Source organism: Tetrao urogallus (assembly GCF_951394365.1).
Source record: "Tetrao urogallus genome assembly, chromosome: 1".
NCBI lineage: Eukaryota > Metazoa > Chordata > Aves > Galliformes > Phasianidae > Tetrao > Tetrao urogallus.
The window spans coordinates 110602796-110621179 of NC_136813.1; the positions used below are offsets into that span (position 1 = coordinate 110602796).

General features: G+C 43.3%; 2 protein-coding genes across 2 annotated transcripts; one reads left to right on the forward strand and one right to left on the reverse strand.

Moving 5' to 3' along the window:
* On the reverse strand, positions 1 to 7805 carry GPR161 (G protein-coupled receptor 161; the record flags this gene model as incomplete). The annotated part of the gene is made up of 5 exons (XM_079550632.1): positions 1 to 248; positions 2019 to 2150; positions 4341 to 4445; positions 6067 to 6791; positions 7438 to 7805. The coding sequence occupies 5 exons, from the start codon at positions 7803 to 7805 to the stop codon at positions 1 to 3; spliced, it is 1578 nt and encodes a 525-aa protein (XP_079406758.1).
* Positions 7806 to 10146: 2341 nt separating this feature from the next.
* Positions 10147 to 17602, forward strand: TIPRL (TOR signaling pathway regulator; the record flags this gene model as incomplete). Its single annotated transcript, XM_079533968.1, has 7 exons — positions 10147 to 10247; positions 12526 to 12705; positions 13546 to 13645; positions 14561 to 14692; positions 15099 to 15194; positions 15891 to 15953; positions 17450 to 17602. 7 exons carry the CDS (start codon positions 10147 to 10149, stop codon positions 17600 to 17602), a joined length of 825 nt encoding a protein of 274 aa, XP_079390094.1.
* Positions 17603 to 18384: the final 782 nt, after the last annotated feature.

Genomic DNA, 18384 nt, shown 5'->3' on the forward strand with positions numbered 1-18384 from the left:
TCAAATATTCCCTTCATCGATGCTCTGAAGCTGAAGTCTTTGGCTAGCATGGGGCCTGATGCCACGCCGTGTGTTCACACCGCTTCCTGGCAGAGTCCGCGCAGGAAACAGAGCTCCTGGTAAAGCACCTTCCCCAAACAAGCTGATTTTCACATCAGCTTCAATAGCTCTTGCTAAGCTGGATGCATAACTGTCCAGAGATTTATGAACATCAGCTTTTACGTGAAGAACAGAATTCTTTGCAGTTTCTGAAAGGAAAAAAACAAAAAACGGTAAATAAGAACAAACAGCAGGGCTGTGCAAACGCATCAGTATCGATCCATGTGTAAAGGTATGACCATGCCTTCTGTAAAGTAACTACCCAACACAGTGCATTTACCAAGAATATCCAGTATTTCCAAACCATTCGATGAATGCAAAGCTTCAGCACAAACATAAAATAAGTAGAGAAAAATTCCCTCCAATTCAAGTGGAAAAAAAAAAAAAAAAAGTGATCTGATAAAGCAAAGTGTTTATACATGTATGTTTAATTTCCAAAAGTGTACGTTGAATGATTTTCTGAACCTGATGAGGGGGAACAGCTTTAAACTAAAAAGTGTGAGGTTTAGATTACATGTGAGGGGGAAGTTTTTTGCTGAGAGGGTGGTGAGGTGTTGGCAGAGGCTGCCCAGAGAAGCTGAGGATGCCACATCCCTGGAAATGTTTGAAGCTGGGTCGGATGGGGCCACGGGCAGCCTGAGTTGGTGGTTGGCAGCCTTGCCCATAGCAGGGGGGTTGGAACTAACTAATACTTGAAGTCCCTTCCAACTCAAGCCATTCTATGATTCTAATCTATGCACGCTCTTATTATTTCATAACTGTAAAAATGAGATAGGTTTTATCATTACTCAATGCTTTGAGGTATTCTGCTCATTCGTGCACTGACAATTATTTAGTAAATTCAGTCATTCGTTACCAAGACTTCTAGTTCACACTCCCACAACAATCAGCCTACCTTAAACTAACCTTGCAACACCTACAGATCACCACAGTAACACTTCATTAGTGCAGTATCAACATGAGCTGGCTGAAAAAAAGTTGTACATGATTCATCTATTTCCAGCTGTATCTACTGAGAAATGTGCCCAGTTGATAAAGTTAAAAACAAACAAAAATAAAAACAACACAATTATATTTAGATCAATGAAGTCTGTAAATAGACAGATTTCAAGGCTATGAATGACAAAGTTGAGAGTAGGCAGCAAATGTGAAGCAATGACTTAACAGAATCAAAGTATGAAGGCAGGAAAATATGTTCATTGAGAAACATAAAACAGACTGCAGTAGTAGCTAGACAAGTGGAGTTGCAGAGAGGATACTGCTGCTCAGCATAGATGTGGTGCATGAAGGGAATCCCACCTTCTAACTCTTGTCTTTGCCTGCTGCTGCTTCAGAACTGAAAGAAAAACTTGCTCTTACTCTCTGAAGTGCTTACATTAGGTGTCAGATCTCTCAAAGTGAACAGTTATTAGATATGCTGGAACACCTTTCCTATGAAGAAAGGTTGAGGGAACTGGGCTTCTTTAGTTTGGAGAAGGGAAGGCTCTGGGGAGAATCACTGCAGCCTTCTAATACTTGAAGGGAGCTTATAAACCGGAGGGGGAAAGACTGTTTGCATGGGTTGATAGTGATAGGTAAAGGGGGGATGGTTTTAAACTGAGGCAGGGGAGGTTTAGGTTAGATATTAGGAGGAAGTTTTTCACACAGAGGTGGTGACGCACTGAACAGGTTGCCCAAGGAGGCTGTGGATGCCCCATCCCTGGAGGCATTCAAGGCCAGGCTGGATGTGGCTCTGGGCAGCCTGGGCTGCTGGTTGGTGACCCTGCACATAGCAGGGGGGTTGAAACTACATGATCATTGCGGTCCTTTTCAACCCAGGCCATTCTACGATTCTGTGATATGTTCTCAGGCAATTCTAGAGGACACAAGAGGCTTCCTGAGAAGGTTATATATTTTGTTCTGAGTGTTTTCATACTTACCCCTAAGCCCATTTTTAATTTGCTCTACTTCATCTTCAAATGTCACTGAACTCCTTCTTCGAGGAGGACAGACACAATGTGGAAGAGAAGGGCCATCTGAGCTATAGTCTTCAAGAAGCATTGTGTCTGTTCCTGAAACAAAGCAAGTGTTCTCAAAGTGAAAAACAGCAATGCTCAGTTACAATAACAAAATTACATGAAGAGAGAAACCAAAATGTTAAGTAGTGGCAAAATCTTTCCAGTCTGCAACTGTTCCTTCTAAAGATGTCTACATCCAGCCCTGGTGGGCAAATTTTGTTTTAATTAAATACTGCACACAAAACAAATGAGTTCAGAGTTTTCATAGAAAGGATTTGGAATTCTTTTCTCGTTAGCAATATAAAACCCCAAGTGGCTCCAAAACACTCAGCTGCAGAGATTATAACATCAGTAGGACATGATGCAAAGGTGAAACCTTACCTTCTGTTAATAAAGTGTAAAGCTAAGGGCAACTTCTACATCTGATCAAGACAGAAGCTAACGATGGCCACCTGAGAAGCAGACTACAGCTGCCAAATGTCAGGCTTGCAATCAGACCACAATGGAAATCTGAATTGGAGACTTCTCCTCTACAATTTAGTTTTTGACAACCTATTTTGATTTTCTCAAGTGTATTTTAATAGGGAGTAGTCATTTTCAGTTTATCAGTCATTTCACCTCTCAGTATTTGCTTTGCACCTTTTTGATATAAAATAGTGTTTGAGCACAAGGAAATTCATCTTGACATCTCTGCAGTGCTTTCATGCAAACAGCAAGACTGCAGCTTAGTCCTCCCTTGTGATGCTGGTGTCTTGGCTGTACAAGGGGCAGGCAGAGCAAGCATTCTGGGGAGATGCCAAGACAACACTGAGCAGCCCTCAGAAAAGCCAGAGTTCCAAGGCACAGCTTCCTTTCGCGTGATCTTTACCATTGCTTTCATGGCATCCTGTGACATGGCACCAGGCCAGGACAAAGAGTCTTCACAGGTTTCTTAACACCTCCAGGTAGCGACTTCACACCCCTCTTCATTCATTTCAATACTTTTGGTTCCCAGATTTATTCTTTTTTTGCAACAAGGAGGTGTTCCAGTGCCAGTTTTACAGAAAGTGAGAGAAAGATGTTGTCTGCAGCTGCATTTCCAGCAACATACCTCTCCATAGGTCTAGTATTTGTTGGCAATTGATCGATAAAAAGTTTGTCAGTTCACTACATAAAGTGAAATTTATGTGTTCTGCCATATTATTCAATTAAGCACACAGTGAGCTGACGTTCTAACGCAGCATAAAACACGTTAGCAGCTTTCTGTGATATTCTGTGGATCAACTGGGCTTTGAACCTGTCTGCTGAAAATAGTTGACTCCTACTGATCTCCAAAGGTACCAGCGTACAACGGAAGGGTGCTACTAGCAAGATCAAAGAAGAAAGTATCTTTGAAGCAGAACTTCTAATGGCCTATGGTACAGATTTGGTTTGTTCATCTAAACTGCTCAGTATCATTCCTCAAATGATGGCAACACACAATGATTTCAAACAAAAACAGGCTTCACCTGATGTTACTCTCATTTGTCACACACAGTTGCACAATACTCACAGCAGGCACAAAAATACCAGCGTAAAATTACTACCTAAATAAAACCCAGCTCCATAGATTTCCTTTAGAAATGCAAGAAACAAACCTCTGGTATCAAGCAATTGTTAAAAGATCTCCCTCTGGTGTCTCTAAAGCAGAACTACTCTTTTAAAATAATTACAGATCAGTTAAGAAGTGGTAGCTGAAATAACTGCCAAAAAAATTTAGTTAGTTTTGGATAGAAAAATGTCTGGCAGAAATCTTTCTCCCTTCTCCAAACTATCTTCAACTCAGAGATCTTAAGTAGCGACACAATCCCAAGCTGAAACCATCTGATGCAGTTATGTTTAGACTGCAGGGGCAGTGTGATAAGGCCTATTACAAACTAGGAATCAGAGAAGCATTCTCCACATCACTTTGTTGCTCTGTTTCTTGCAGATACAGGCAAAGTTCAAGAAGAATGACAGAAACTGAAGGAGAAAATCATAAGCAGTACGTCCCATTTCCAGGAAGCACTAGCAAGGGAGGGTCATTACTCCTTGCAAGTAGTTGCATTGAGAGCAAGGAAGGGAAGGGATTGGAGCGGTTTTATTGTGACAGCTGGAACAGATGCTTCATGTTTTCCATCTATCGAGAGACATCCGAGTATGTAAACACTGATTATCCCAGAGAGTTCTGCCAAGTTACAAGTAAAAACTCCTGCCCAAGATGAGAGAGCAAGAGCCTTTATTTACCTGAATCCTGTGAACAGCTGAAACCTGTGTCTCCTGTGCTGCTGCTGTTTCCTAATGTCCGCCCACCTGCCATGAGGGCAGTGAGATGAGGGGATAGTCCCAAATCTGCAAAAGAGTTTCATTCTCATTACTCAATGGATGGATTAGTGGTTTATAAGAGTAAGAACTTATAGTAACACTGACTCTACCACCTCATTTACTCTTGTATCTGTAAAACTTACTGTTCTTCCAGAGTGCAGAGCATTTGGACCTTCCATCTTACAAGTAGAAACATCAGGTGAGCTGCTTTCAAGTATCTTTGGAGTCCTTCCATACAAGTCTCTCTTCTACCCATGCTATCTCTCTCCCACTCCATTTGCAATTGCATGTTTTATCAGCAAGACAGGCTGAACAGTGAGCACGCATACCCAGAGGTGGGATCACTTGCCAGACACTTGCTAGCCACTGAACAACCTGGTAGCCACCAGCAGGTGGGAGAGCCCATTAGCATGGCAAGAAATTTACTAGCAATACCAGGGCACTGAGAGAGCTAGCTTCTTTCAAATCCTCAAATATGGGAAGGAGGAGAATCTAGGATTCTTACATAAGTGCTGTCTTTGGATCTTGCATAAAGATGTATTTTTTTTTTTCCTATCACTGTCCAGCTGGTACGCCCAATACATCCGAAACTATCATCAGTTTCTTATAACCTGGAAAGATGAAGTTTTCCTATCTTTTCCCTCCCACCAGATCCCAACATATTCATTCACATCATCTTACGGACATAGATTTGGCAAAAGGAGGAGAACTAGAAATCTCTTGCAGCTTGTGATGTGGTGCAGCTGCACAACTCCTTCCTTTATATGGAGTCTCTTCCAGTAACTCCAGGTCACAAAAAGACAACAGATGCCTTGCTATTCTCCCCTTACTTCTATATTTCAGACCTTCCTTCCCAATTAAGTAGCTTTAGTTATCACCTCTGCCTGGAATGTCCCAAGGAACCATATGAAAATGTCTTATTTTTTGGAAGATTCTAAGCAGGACCAGAAAAAGGATCAAACAAAAAATTAAGAAAAAAAAAATTAGAATTTTATTGCATTCCTACTTAAAAAAGAAGTTCTGAGCAGCTGAAGCTCTCAGACTGCAACTAAGGGACACACCAAGTAGACTTACTACTTTACATAGTTCTATAGTGTTTAGGATGTTCACAATCATAAAATCTGAGTTCACAGAAATACTGTAATATAACAAGAGCTGTATAAGTTCAGTGAATCAAGAGTTATAGTACAGAACTAGTGTGCAGTATATGTGGCAAAATCATAGAATCCTAAGGTTGGAAAAGACCACTAAGATCATCTAGTCCAATCATTAACCCGTCACTACCACGCCAACTGTACCATGCCCCTCAGTGCCACATCTGCATGGCTCTTTAAAATCTTTAGGGAGGGTGATCACAAAATATGCTGTGGTTAGTGCTTAAATCTCAATAAAACAAAATGGTTACAATAGTTACAAGAGGAGTTTGAGAGAGATTAGTTTTATTAACTTAATTACTATGTCTCCTCTGGCAGGGAAAACTTTACTGGCCTACGAGGACAAGGTTTTCTCCTTTCAAGTGTCTGTGATAAACCAAACAAGATTGCTGAAGCCTCCAGAAACATCTTAGTTTGTTTACAGAGCTCTGAAACGCGCCAGCTAGACGCAGATATGAAGAATTGCTCTTTGTGGTATATTAAGAATGTCTTACCTGTGATCCTATTGGAAATGCTGAATAACCTTGAGGTCCTATGCCGCTGAACAAACGACTCACGATAATACCGATCTCCAAAGCACATTCCTAGAAGTTCCTTGCGCACTGTTTTGTTCCACAGTCCATAAATTAATGGGTGGCAAATGGCACTGGAAAAGGACAACCACGTAGCTAATGTCTCCAAGGCAGGAGAAATACTGTTTTTTCCCCAAAGCGCCTCCGATGTTATTACTACCATGTAAGGTCCCCACGTAATAACAAAAGCACCGATGACCACCAAGATGGTTATGAAAGCTTTGCACTGGTTGGCAGAGTAGACAACCCCTTGGAAAGCGTTCCTTCGGCTTCCTGAGGAGGACGTGGAAGTGCTGGAGTTCTTCCTCCCATTCCTCTGGGAGTCCTCCTCCACAATGACAACACTGCCACAGTGGATTTTGCGGGCTTTAATCCTAGCCACACGGAATATGAACCCATAGCAGATCATCATGACCAGGAAAGGCAGCAACGCACACCAGACCTGCCAAAAGGCAGTGTAACCAGCCTCTTTGTGCCACGCTGCTACACACATCCACTTGAACTGGTCAAACTCCAAAGATGACCAGCCAAAGAGGGGAGGGAGGCAGCCGATGAGGGAATGTAGCCACACATACACAAGAGCCACCACTGCTCTGTTGCCTGTAATCTTCATTGGGTATACCATAGGGTAAAGGACAGCATAGTACCTGGTGGACAACAAAAAAAAAGTCAACAGGAGCACAAATCAAGAACAGCAAAAAACATATGTAATGATGTTGATATATGGCTCTTTTCTCTAAACTTCAACATATACTTTTCTATAAACCTCAAGGTGAATTATTTTTAACAGGAAGCCTGTTAAGTGTAAGTGCATGTAAGAATACAGAGCTTTGCAGGGAAGACTGTAAAACTGGGCTGAAGGCACACATAACTATTAAATCATAGAATCACAAGGTTGGAAAGGGCCTGCAAGATCATCTAGTCCAACTGTGCTCCCATTACCATTGCTACTACAAATCACTAAGCAATATCTCATAGCTCCTCATCCAAATACCTCTTGCAATCTGCCCCTGGGAGTGAATTTTAAATTGTTGCTTCTTGTTTTACAAGTAACATATTACTACAGCACTATTTCCTTTAAAAATAGCTAGATGCGCATCAGCTTTTTATATTATCAATGGCAATGTTTTCTTCTGCTCTGTGTCAAAGTTTCACGTGGGACTGAAGGAAAATGACATTGCAACTGCATGCAGTGTCATCCAAGCAGTGTTTCTCCAGCCTGCAAACAGCCAACAAGTCACCCTATGGAATGATTGAGCAATTGCTTACCACTCATCACAAAAAGCCACTTACCGGTCTATGGCTATGAGTCCAAGAGTAAGCATGCTGGCTGAGCTGATAAGCATGTAGAGCAGAGCTGAGAAATTGCACCAAACGACTCCAAAGATCCATTCCCGCCTGATAGAACTGGTGACAACAAAAGGCAGCACCAGGACAGAGAGCAGGAAGTTGGAGAGGGTCAGGCTGAACACAAACTTGTTGCTCAGCGTGAGAAGGTAAGACTTCCGATAGAGAGTGACAACAATGATGAGGTTGCCCAAGCAGATGAAAACAGCAATGACGATTATAGCAACGGCTTCAGTGACTCTGACCGCGCCGTCTTCTTGCGTGGTGAGGTTCCTCAGACCATTCCCATTGCTGAGGGAAGAATTGCTGCTCATGGTCAGAGTGAGCAGAGCAGGAGCGGCCAAGACATGCTGAGCACCTGGAAGTAGAACAACACCGCTCAGAAATTTTCCAGCAACATTTCCTCACACTCTCTCCAAAGACTGGAAACTCTTCTGTCTGCATCAATTAAACCTTACCTGGAGGATGCAGGAAACCATTTTAGGTAGGAAACCGAAGGGGCAGGAGATTGACAATGGGTACACCGGAGGTCAGTAGCAGAGCCCAGCCTAGAAAAGGGAAGAAACTATCTGAAAGACAGAAAGAGGCAAGTGGAACAAGAGGAAACAAAGAAAGTTAACACACTTTATTTATAGATTTGCTAAGTTGTTTTTTTTCCTAAGCCATACCAGCCAGCTGTATGTCTAGGCTGGAAGAAATAAAAACAATGTAACTAAATCTTTGATTACTTGAAGGAAGGTAAGGTGTTTGTTCTTTTTTTGTTTGTTTGTTTGTTTTAAAGTTTGGCCAGTTTGACCATCTTCATTGTTATGCTGCATTTCACATATACAGCATCTGCTGGTGTCTGTGGATGTCTGGCTACTCATACTCATATCCTACTGACTCCTTAACAGTTTCCAGGTCATGTCCAAAGGCTCAGGAAACACTGCACATATTCTCCAGTGTGCTCTCTCCAGGTTCATCTTCACAGCTACAAACAGCAATTCTAACGCCAACACCAAAGGCCTGGCATAAAGAAGCCTTCAGTACAAAGGGTACAAAAGACAGCTGGCATTAAGCTGTAGCCCACCCTCTAACAGTGCCCACTGCTAGACTACCCACAAACCCTTAATCGCGTGAAGTTTCAGTGCTCAGCACCCAGCCTGCTGCCTCACCACCTCCTCTGGTTAAATCTCTACGTTCCCCTCAGCTCTTCAGCCCCTTCTCCTCGCTACCTCCAGCTTGTGCTCCAACCTCCTTCATCCAACCTCACCACCCAACCACCCATCTGCAGCCCAACACACCAGAACAAATAACGTTAAAAGTGCAAATACGAAAACTAAAAAAACAAGAGTTTGGTTTCAACTTCTCAATGCAGAGTTGCTATTCACACCCGCAGGAGACAGAGGGGCTGAAGTTCCCTTGCCGTAACGGTGCCCACCTGCAGTCCCCGGCAGGCCGGGAGCGCTCGGGGCACCTCTGTCTCACCGGGAGGCTTTCGCGGCCCCGGGAGCGACGTCAGGCCACAGAGCCATCTTTTACTCATTTTTCAGCTGTGCTTTTTCCTACGATTCTCACCGAAGGAGCAACGGGACCACGCTTTACACCGCACAGCTCAGCTCTCCTCGGGGCATTCGGCGCCGCGCATCCCTCCGGGCTGCCCCGTCCCGCCCCACCCCGCCCGAAGCTGGACGCATCCCAAGGCCGGCGGGCAGCGCGGGCAGGGCCGGGGGATCGCCTCCATTTTGCCCCCGCGCTCCCTCCGACAGCGAACAAAGGCCGGAGGGATGAAGCGAAAGGAGCGCTTCCCGTAGGCCACGCCGCGCATCCCTCTCCTCGCCCGGTGCCCGCCCCGTCCCGCACCGCCGCACCGCACGCACTCACCCGCCGACCGCCTCCGCCAGGGCGGGAGGTATCGGCTGTCGGCGGCCGAGCCCCGCCATGCCCCCGCCCCGCGCTCGCCCCTCTCCCCACCCATCCGCCGCCTCTTTTCTCTTTCTCGCACCGCCCCCGCCGCCGGGTGCGGGCTGCAGCGGGAGGGGTCCGGCCCGCGGGAACGGCGTGGCTCTGCCGCAGGGGCGCACGGCCGCGCTGTCAGCGCACAGCCGCGGGCCGGCTTTACACCGGGAGATGTCGGCGGGCACGGCGAGGGGCAAAACGCGGACAACCGGCCTCCCAGCCCCGAGCGCCGGCACACCGCCTCGCAGTCGGGCAGGGGCTGCTGCTGCTGCTGCTGCTGCTGCTGCCGCCTCCTAGGGAGCGCGGCACAGGTGTGGCCGAAGGCGCGAGGGAGAACCGTGTGCCCTAGCTCCAACGTTCTCCGCAATCACGCGGAACTTGGCGCTTGCCGCGCTGTCACACCTGGTCACTTTTAAGGACCTCCCCCCGGCGGGCGCCGCCAGGAGTGGGGCAGAGGCGGTGGGATGCGCAGTCACCGCCCGCTCGCCCAGCGCAGCGCTCCGCACCACGCCGCTGCCGCATGACTTCCGGCCTGCGCGTGCGGCGCCGCTCTCCCGGAAGCGGAAGTTCGGTGAGGCGGCGGTTGCGGAGGGGCACCGTTGCCGTGAGGGGTGTGCGGCCGTAGCGGAGGGGCCGGGAAGGGCGGGCAAGAGTGAGTCGCCGCCGTTGCCCCTTCCGGCCTTCTCCTCGGTGAAGGTCGCGCCCTCCGCCTTCGCCATGCACCCCGTTTTCCAGAGCAGCCGGCGCGATTTCACCTTCGGACCGTGGAAGCTGAGCGCCGTCTGCACGCACATCATGAAGTCGGCGCAGGCCGAGAGGTGAGGCGGGAGCGGGCGACGTGGGGCCGGGAGCCCGCCTGTGGGAACGGGGTACTCGAGGTACCGCCGCGTCCGGGCGGGGAGATGTCCGAACACAGCGTGCCCAGCACCTCGGGCATCTTATTTTATATTTCTCCCTCCTGAAGAGCATGGCCTGGTTTCGTTTACGGGCGGCTGTCAGAATCTCGTTAACGGTGGTGGAGGTCCGGCCCTCAGCGATCGGGCACCCGCTGAGTGGAAGCGTGATTGTTGTTGATTATCTTTTAAGGCCCGTTAAGATGCTTTTGTATGTTGTGCGCACGCTCCTGTAAGCTATTTTATAATAACATAAAGGACTTCATGAAAAATTGATTGTTTGCTTTCTCCTCGCAGCAGTAATTTCCACTGTTGTCGGACCATTGGATGAAACGCTGCTGTGTCAGCATTGAGTGCTTAAATCAGATTTGCTAATGTGGAACTGAACAGTTGAGCTGTTAGGGCCCTAGCTGACCTCGGTGGCAGCTGAGTTTGACAGATAATTCTAGGCTTCAGTTTCCAGAATAAGTATATGGGGAGCTGTGAAGGAAAACTTCAGTCGTGTTGCCCTCAGTGTTTCTGTTTGTGTGAGGCCACTGTCGTGAAGTTCTACACTTTCTTTTTGCGTTATAAGAAGCCAAGTAAACTTCATTTTTTTTCTCTATTATAACAGCATTATGTTTATTTTTTTCAACTGCATATCTGCCTCCAAACGTATGGAATGGTGTTACTAACTCGTGTTTGTATTCTGTGCTCAGTACGTACAATAATCTTCACTGTTTTTCCCTAACGATCCCACAGTTTTTAGTAGTTGCAGGTAAGAAAACTTAAATTGTGTGTTTTACTGATTCCTCTGTAAAGAGGATTCAGCATTCACTTGAGCAATGCCTGTGTTCTGCAGGAGAAGAAGGGCTGTTACTGCAGTGCTCCATTTTTTCTGACATGTTTGTGAAGACATTTCACAAAATGCTGTCTCTTAAAAATGAAGATCTTAGGAATCAAGTTCAGGAGAATGTTAACTCTTTTCTTTAAGCAAGAGACAGAGCTGAACTGCTAGTCTAGAACAGGCTACCTGCTGTACGCATCTTTTTTTCTGCTCAGTTTCTTTCAGTGTTAGCTATTTTAAATTAAGCAGTTTCCTCTATATCATTCAGAAATTATCTTTGTCCTTGTAGATGATTTTCAGGGTTGCTGAGGTGATCACAATGTGTTGAAAAGGTAGAAAAGCAAAGGTACAATGGTTATTGGACAAGCTCTTTAATCTTAATGAATGAAGCACCTAGTGGTAGGGAGGGAATGGTGGAAGTGTATAGAGCATATATTTTGCTAAACAATGTCTGTGTGTGCATAGAGTATGTATATGTGTATGTATAAAAATGACGTAAATAAAAAGTGAGCTGGAATGGCTTTATATTTTCTGCAGCGATTGTATTTATTCACAAAGTTCAATTGGTTCCACAGCATTCATGCATGGAGGTTATGAATACCAGTGTGTGTTTTCTACAAAGCTGGGAAGTCAGTAGAGCAGTAGACTCACAGAATCATAGAATGGCCTGGGTTGAAAAGGACCACAGTGACCATGTAGTTTCAACCCCCCTGCTATGTGTAGGGTGGCCAACCAGCAGCCCAGGCTGCCCAGAGCCACATCCAGCCTGGCCTTGAATGCCTCCAGGGATGGGGCATCCACAGCCTCCTTGGGCAACCTGTTCAGTGCGTCACCACCTCTGTGTGAAAAACTTCCTCCTGATATCTAACCTAAACCTGAAGTACATGTGTGTTCTGCACTGTGCTTTTAATATGCTCTGCCATGGTTGTTGTCAGGCTCTGTTTTGTACCAAGGATGGTGGTATGGGCTGCTGTGTAACAAGTTTAAACTTGCTGACAATAAGTACCCTTTCATAAAACTTTCTGACCATCTGCAAAAGTGGTTCTTGGTTCATCCAGAGGTTTGTCTGCAGTAGGCTGAAAGCTGCTACTTAATCCTTATCATTTTAATTTTTTTTTAATCCTTTGTGAGGCTTTTTTACTCTCCTGATGGAGAAGACAAGCTTTAGAAATAGTCTTATGGTGGAAAAGTCACTTAGGATCAGTGATTCTGTAATTCATGTCAAATGATTAACTGGGAAGGTAACAGTGTTTTTAAGACATACTGATGGTGTGTCTTGTCAATTACTGCGGTCTAGAGAATACTTATGAACAGGTTGTTTTCACTCAGCTATGGCTGACCGATGTCTCCTTATTGGACTGCTTTTTTCCTTCGCAGACTGGCTGAAGAATTACAGATGCCTTCCCTGCCAGAGATGATGTTTGGAGACAATATCTTGAGAATACAGCATGAACGTGGTTTTGGAATTGAGTTCAATGCAACCGATGCTTTAAAATGTGTCAATAATTGCCAAGGTATGATCAAAGTGGCTTGCGCAGAGGAGTGGCAAGAGAGCAGGTACAGTATTTTATCACCACTGGGCAAGTATTGGTGCATTGTATGCAAAACTGTTATAAAGTAGTTAAAGCAACAGACAACTCCTGAAAACTGTGTTGTATTTAGTTCTGCCATTGATGCAATCAGCGTGTGATGGCAGAAATCATTTTGCTTTTTTTTTTTGCCCTCATCATCCTATCTCAGTTACTCAGTGTCAGCTGCATTTTTCAATTGCTTCCTGGCTTTCTTCAAACTTAGTGCATGATTAACATGGTTTAGTTCTGTTTGTGTTCATTCAAATTCATGGGGGCTTACATGTTACAAGAGTGTGTGTACTGGTGTGTAGAAGTGCAGAATGCTGTAGTTCAACTTCTTAGCCTTAGGACCATAGCAGGCAATCATGTGCATGAGAACTTGTTCTGTTTAGTATTTACCAAATGAGTAGCAGAGCTCCTCGGAATAAGTCAAGAAGAGAAATGAAAGCTGTCTTGAAAACAGGTAATGTTGTTCATTATTGCTGTGTGTTGTCAGCAGAATAATTTCTGCCTGCTTACTGAAGAAGTGACTGTGAACTACAGGCTTTTCAACAGCTCTTAAAAATCTTCATTTTTGACTCATAAGCCTGAGGCAATGTTAGCAGAGGAGTTTGGGTAAGGGTTTTCTAATTCCTTATGATAACAGCTGTTGTGGAAGAACCAATACTGTGTGCTTAAGTCTTGACATCATCAGTCCAGTACAGACAATACTGCTCTTTTTCTCAGATAGTTAGGACATGAGTGTGGAAATCATAAAACCTTATGTGAGGTTGTAAGTTTTTAATAATTACTACAAAGTGTGCTGTTTTCTTTTTCACTTCTTGAGGAGTGAGACTGAGCACACTAAGGAAGTCGTCAAGCCTTATGATTGGACTTACACAACTGACTACAAAGGAACATTGCTGGGAGATACTGCAACACTAAAGGTAAGCGTTTTTCCCTTGTTGCGTGCTGATTGCATGTTGTTTCAGTCAAACACAGAGCACTTTTTGAAGCTGTCAGTGGGCTTTTATAAATTCTTCCTGATTCTTCGTTTCTGACTTCAAAGTATATCTTGAGGTTTTTCATGTTTCTCATCATATTCTCTTAATCAAATCATAGCTTATTAAAAAAAACTTCAGGTTTGATGTTTTTTTTTTGTTTTGTTTTTTTTGTTTGTTTTTCAACAGTAGTTCCTCATATTTAAGGGACAGGCCCTCTCTTGACTTTATTTTAAAATAAAGCTGAAGTTCCCAGCTTCTCGTTGCTGTATACAGATTGCTTGCTACTAAGCAGATAATCTGTGTTACTTCACAAGGACTGTGCTGGTTACAGATCACTAGAGTTGCTCTGGAATCAAATGTGCAGCATAAAAGTGATCTGTCTTGTTGGCTTCTAGTCTTTAGGCAGCAGAAACGTATGAGCACATGTAGAGCACAAGATGGAAAAGCTCTGGTTACTTGATTTCTGATTTCTTTATTGGAATTCAGGGTTTGCAGTTGGCTAGAAATGCCAATTGCATAGAAAACTGTTTGCAACCCAGAAGGTCTCAAACGCACATTAAGCATGAGGTGTCTGAATATTTCCACATTCAGCATGCTGCTGAAGGCTACAAAACCTGTACTCAGATGACTGTTTATTTAGAACTTTCCATTCTTGGTTCTTGCTTTGCTCAATGTTTTCTCTTGGAAAGTTTGGCTTCAATTTTACCTTTGCCGTTTAGAATTTTGGGTGTATTAAGCCTAGTGCTCTGAAAGCTTCTCCCTTCGGAAAGCTAGCAAATGGAGGATTTTAAAGATCAGGACAAACTTTATGCCGTTTGACAGCAAATTAGAGTACTAACTATTCATCTTTTTCTTGAGGTTGTTCCTACGACAGAGCACATAAATACAGAGAAGTTGAAAGCCAGGGAACAAATCATGTTCTTTGAAGAAGTACTTCTGTTTGAAGACGAACTTCATGATCACGGAGTGTCAAGTTTGAGTGTAAAAATAGTGAGTACTGAGAGGTGAATACAAGAGGCTTGATGACCTGATGTAGCATGATGTAGTTACTCCTTTGCATTTTATTCCTTTTAGAATTTAAATTTAAAATGAAAATTTCTTTATTCTTGCTCTTAAAATAGAGTTATTGAAAACTGTTATATTGAAATCTTCTTTTTGCTTGCTTTGGTGAGCTTGTCAGTTGCTTGTCCATCTTCCTTTCTGCATCCCTAAGCTCCACAGAAACAGCCTGCTCTGCTGCCCAGTGATAGCTGTAGTGTATCACCAACCTGAGTTACGAGTTTTACTACTGAAAGCTCACTCATGTAGTCCTACATTGTACATTTCTGACACAAATAAACACGTGGCTAGAGTAAGACTTTGTAATATGCTGAATAGCACATCTTTATATTTCCAGAGAGTCATGCCTTCCAGCTTTTTTGTGCTGTTGAGGTTTTTCTTGCGAGTTGATGGAGTGCTGATCAGGATGAATGACACGAGGCTTCACCATGAGGTAAGCCCTCATTCACCATTATGACTGTTTTACAGGTGCTCACTTGCAGTATTGCTTTCAGAGAAGAACTGCTGATATTCCTGTACTTCAGTACTGATGCTGTGGGGCATAGAGGTTACCCAAACTGAACTTTCAGATTAATTTTCTTATGGTGGTGCTGAAGTGTAGCAGCCAAGTGCTAGGTGTTATCAGAGCAGAGTAGCCTATAGCTTATGCTAAATAATGATTAAAATATATGTGTCAGACACAGAGAGGCAGTACAAGTTAAAAAATAGTAAGTGGTGTGATGTTGTTGTTATGGGGTTGAGTGGGTTTTTTTGGTTTTGGCTTGTCTAGTATTATGACTGCAAGTTTAACCTTGCAGAGAACTACCTATGCTATGCTGAGGTGAAATATCCCATAAATAAGACAGAACATAGCAGGTTTGCTTATTTTGTCCAGCTGATAATGAAGTGATGCAGGAGTTCTGAGAGAAGGCTGACAAACGCATTCAATCATAGATATTCAAGTTGTTGCATGCAAAAAGGTGACTCTTGGAGAAGATGCCATTCTTTGTCTTTGGGAGTGTGAATGTACGTTTCTGCTGAAGGGCTGTGATCAGTCACATTCAAATGTTTCCTGAATTCAGTGTTTTCACAATGCTGATTTGCACTCTGATAATTTTGTAATGAATTCTTGTAATTCTTTTCCCTTCAGTCTGACAAGGCTTATATGTTGCGAGAATATACATCGAGAGAAAGCAAAATATCGAGTTTAAAGGTATTACATTTTTAATGTTTTCCTGGTCTGCTTTTCAGCATTCTTTTATGGTCCACACAGAAAACAGTCTGTCAGTAATGCTTTGGAAAGGTTGGTAACCTAAGCAGGGGGAAGATCCTTTTGTGTGTGCAGTTTTTATCTTAGGGATTTCAAGGCAGGCTGGCCTTTGTAGATGACTCAGTGGTCACATTTACAGTATATGGGATTGGGTTACTTTTCCTACTTTTCAGTTAACAGCTGTTTTTGTTATTATTTTAGAACTGTTCAGTCACAAAATCAGGTAGCGCGCTTCCTGTGATGTTGAGTTTCAACACTGGCTGTGTGCTCACGACCTGTACTAGAACTCAGAATCTGTTTGCTGCTGCAGATTCATTTGTTTTTTTTCTCAGAATAATTTCAACAGCTTACCTTAAAACCCAAGCAGTAGCTCTGAACAGTTTGTGGCACATTTCCAGTTGTAGTGTTGACTTACTATTCTTTACCCAATGTATGATTTTTAGGTACTCTCCCTTTTCTCTTCACCTGTAAAATGTAACTAATGTTATACTAATGTTTTGAGGGAGTACTTTTGCACGATTATTTTCTCCTTATCATTTTTCAGCAATATGCAATCCCTAATTAAGGCAATTAAATCAGGCGTGATCTTTTTGATAGTTTGGTGGCTTCTGAAATACAGGTAGTTGATCTAAGTTTGGTTTTAACCCCGTACTTCATATTGCTTTTGTGTTCCTTAGATCAGCTTCAGTAGGTAAAGGAGAAAAGAATTCTCAAGTCTGAATGAATTGAAGTTGCAGTATAATTCCTTGCATGTTAGGGGTATCTGACAGGTTGTATTTAAATAGCTCTACACTTCTTGCTTACAGGATGTTGTTAGAAAGTAGTGCACTCAGTGTAGGTTGTGGTTGTTTTCTTTTGTCCTGACAAATGTCTGTGTGTGAAGCTACATCATCTGCAGGGAAAGATATTAATGAACTTAGACCAACTAATTTCTTCAAACGCGAAATTAAAATCCACTCAGTTACTGTGCCATATAAATAGCTAAACACTGTCTGTAGTGGACTTCGTCAAACTAAGACTGATGTTGAGATATCAATATCAATTATCAGTTGCTCCAGGGAGTGTATAGCAATGGCCAGAAGACATTAAGCATGAAATCCCTTGTGGCCGTCCTGGTCTCATCCAAAGTTAGACTCTCAAAGAGACAGTGTGCAGCAGTGAAGTCATGAACATTGTAGATGTTCTGGAACGTCTCTGACTTTCGTGTGAAGATAAAATCTGCTGCTTAGAAATATGAAATACTTTTCCCTAACCTACTGATGGCACTCAAGAAGTAAGAGATCATATGTGTTATATTTGAAGTAATAATCTAAATTTCTCTGTGCCATGTGACTTCAAGGTGTTCAAATCAGGTAAAGATCAGCTGTCCATAAGTATTTGTTTTTTGGAATCTTTTTCCTTCCTTTTTGTTCATTTCATCTAAACTTTTTGCTCCTTAGCATGTGCCACCTTCCCTGTTCACGGAACCTAACGAGATCTCTCAGTATCTACCCATAAAGGAGACAATATGTGAAAAACTAGAATTCCCAGGGACGCTGGAATCTAATAATCCAGAGGCATCACTGGAAACCACGTGTGTTAAGTCAAAATAAATGTGACTTTATATGGACTGAATTAGACTGGAGATGGTGTGATCATGTAGGCATTACTGGGGGGGGGCAGTTTCACTACTAGTGGAATAAAGAATTTGGCTATTTTTTCTGTAGCCCTGAAAAAAACCCAGAACTCATTTCAAGAAGGTTTTGCTAATGTTTGTTCTATCTTGTTTTTTTGTTTCTTTTAAACCTGTATCTGGAGTTAATGATAGAGCAGTGGTAAATTAGTCTTCAATGGTACTGGACATGGACTTTCATAATGGAAGAGTGTGGGTTCTGCTCATTTCACCAGTGAGGCAGGCCTATTGCCTGGGCCCTCCAACGCAAACACTTCCATGAAAGATTCTGTTAGTCTCGGTATCTGAAGCAGCAATATTAGTCATAAAATTGGCATAATTTTATTTCTATGAGGTAATCATCTACAGTAAAAATTGATAAACAGAATTCCTCTGCGTATGTTTTAAGCTTTCAGTCCTAAGAGATAGATTTTTTGCTTGGCTTCTACTTCAAGCTGAGTTACATCGAGTTACTTCTTGGCTGAGGAAAAAGGGTATCGATTGTCTTCAATCCCTCCAAGATGCTGGTATTTGCAGTTTGAGAAAGAGGAGCTTATGTAGCTTCAGAAGGATGCTAGCATGTATTCCAGATGCATATTTTTGGTTTATTTAAAATCTCTTAAGTTCTGATATCGATAGGAGTGTGATCACATGTGCAGTCACTATTCTAACTTCGCATTTTGTGGATTAAACTTTAAATTACATCAATGGTTTGGTCTAAGA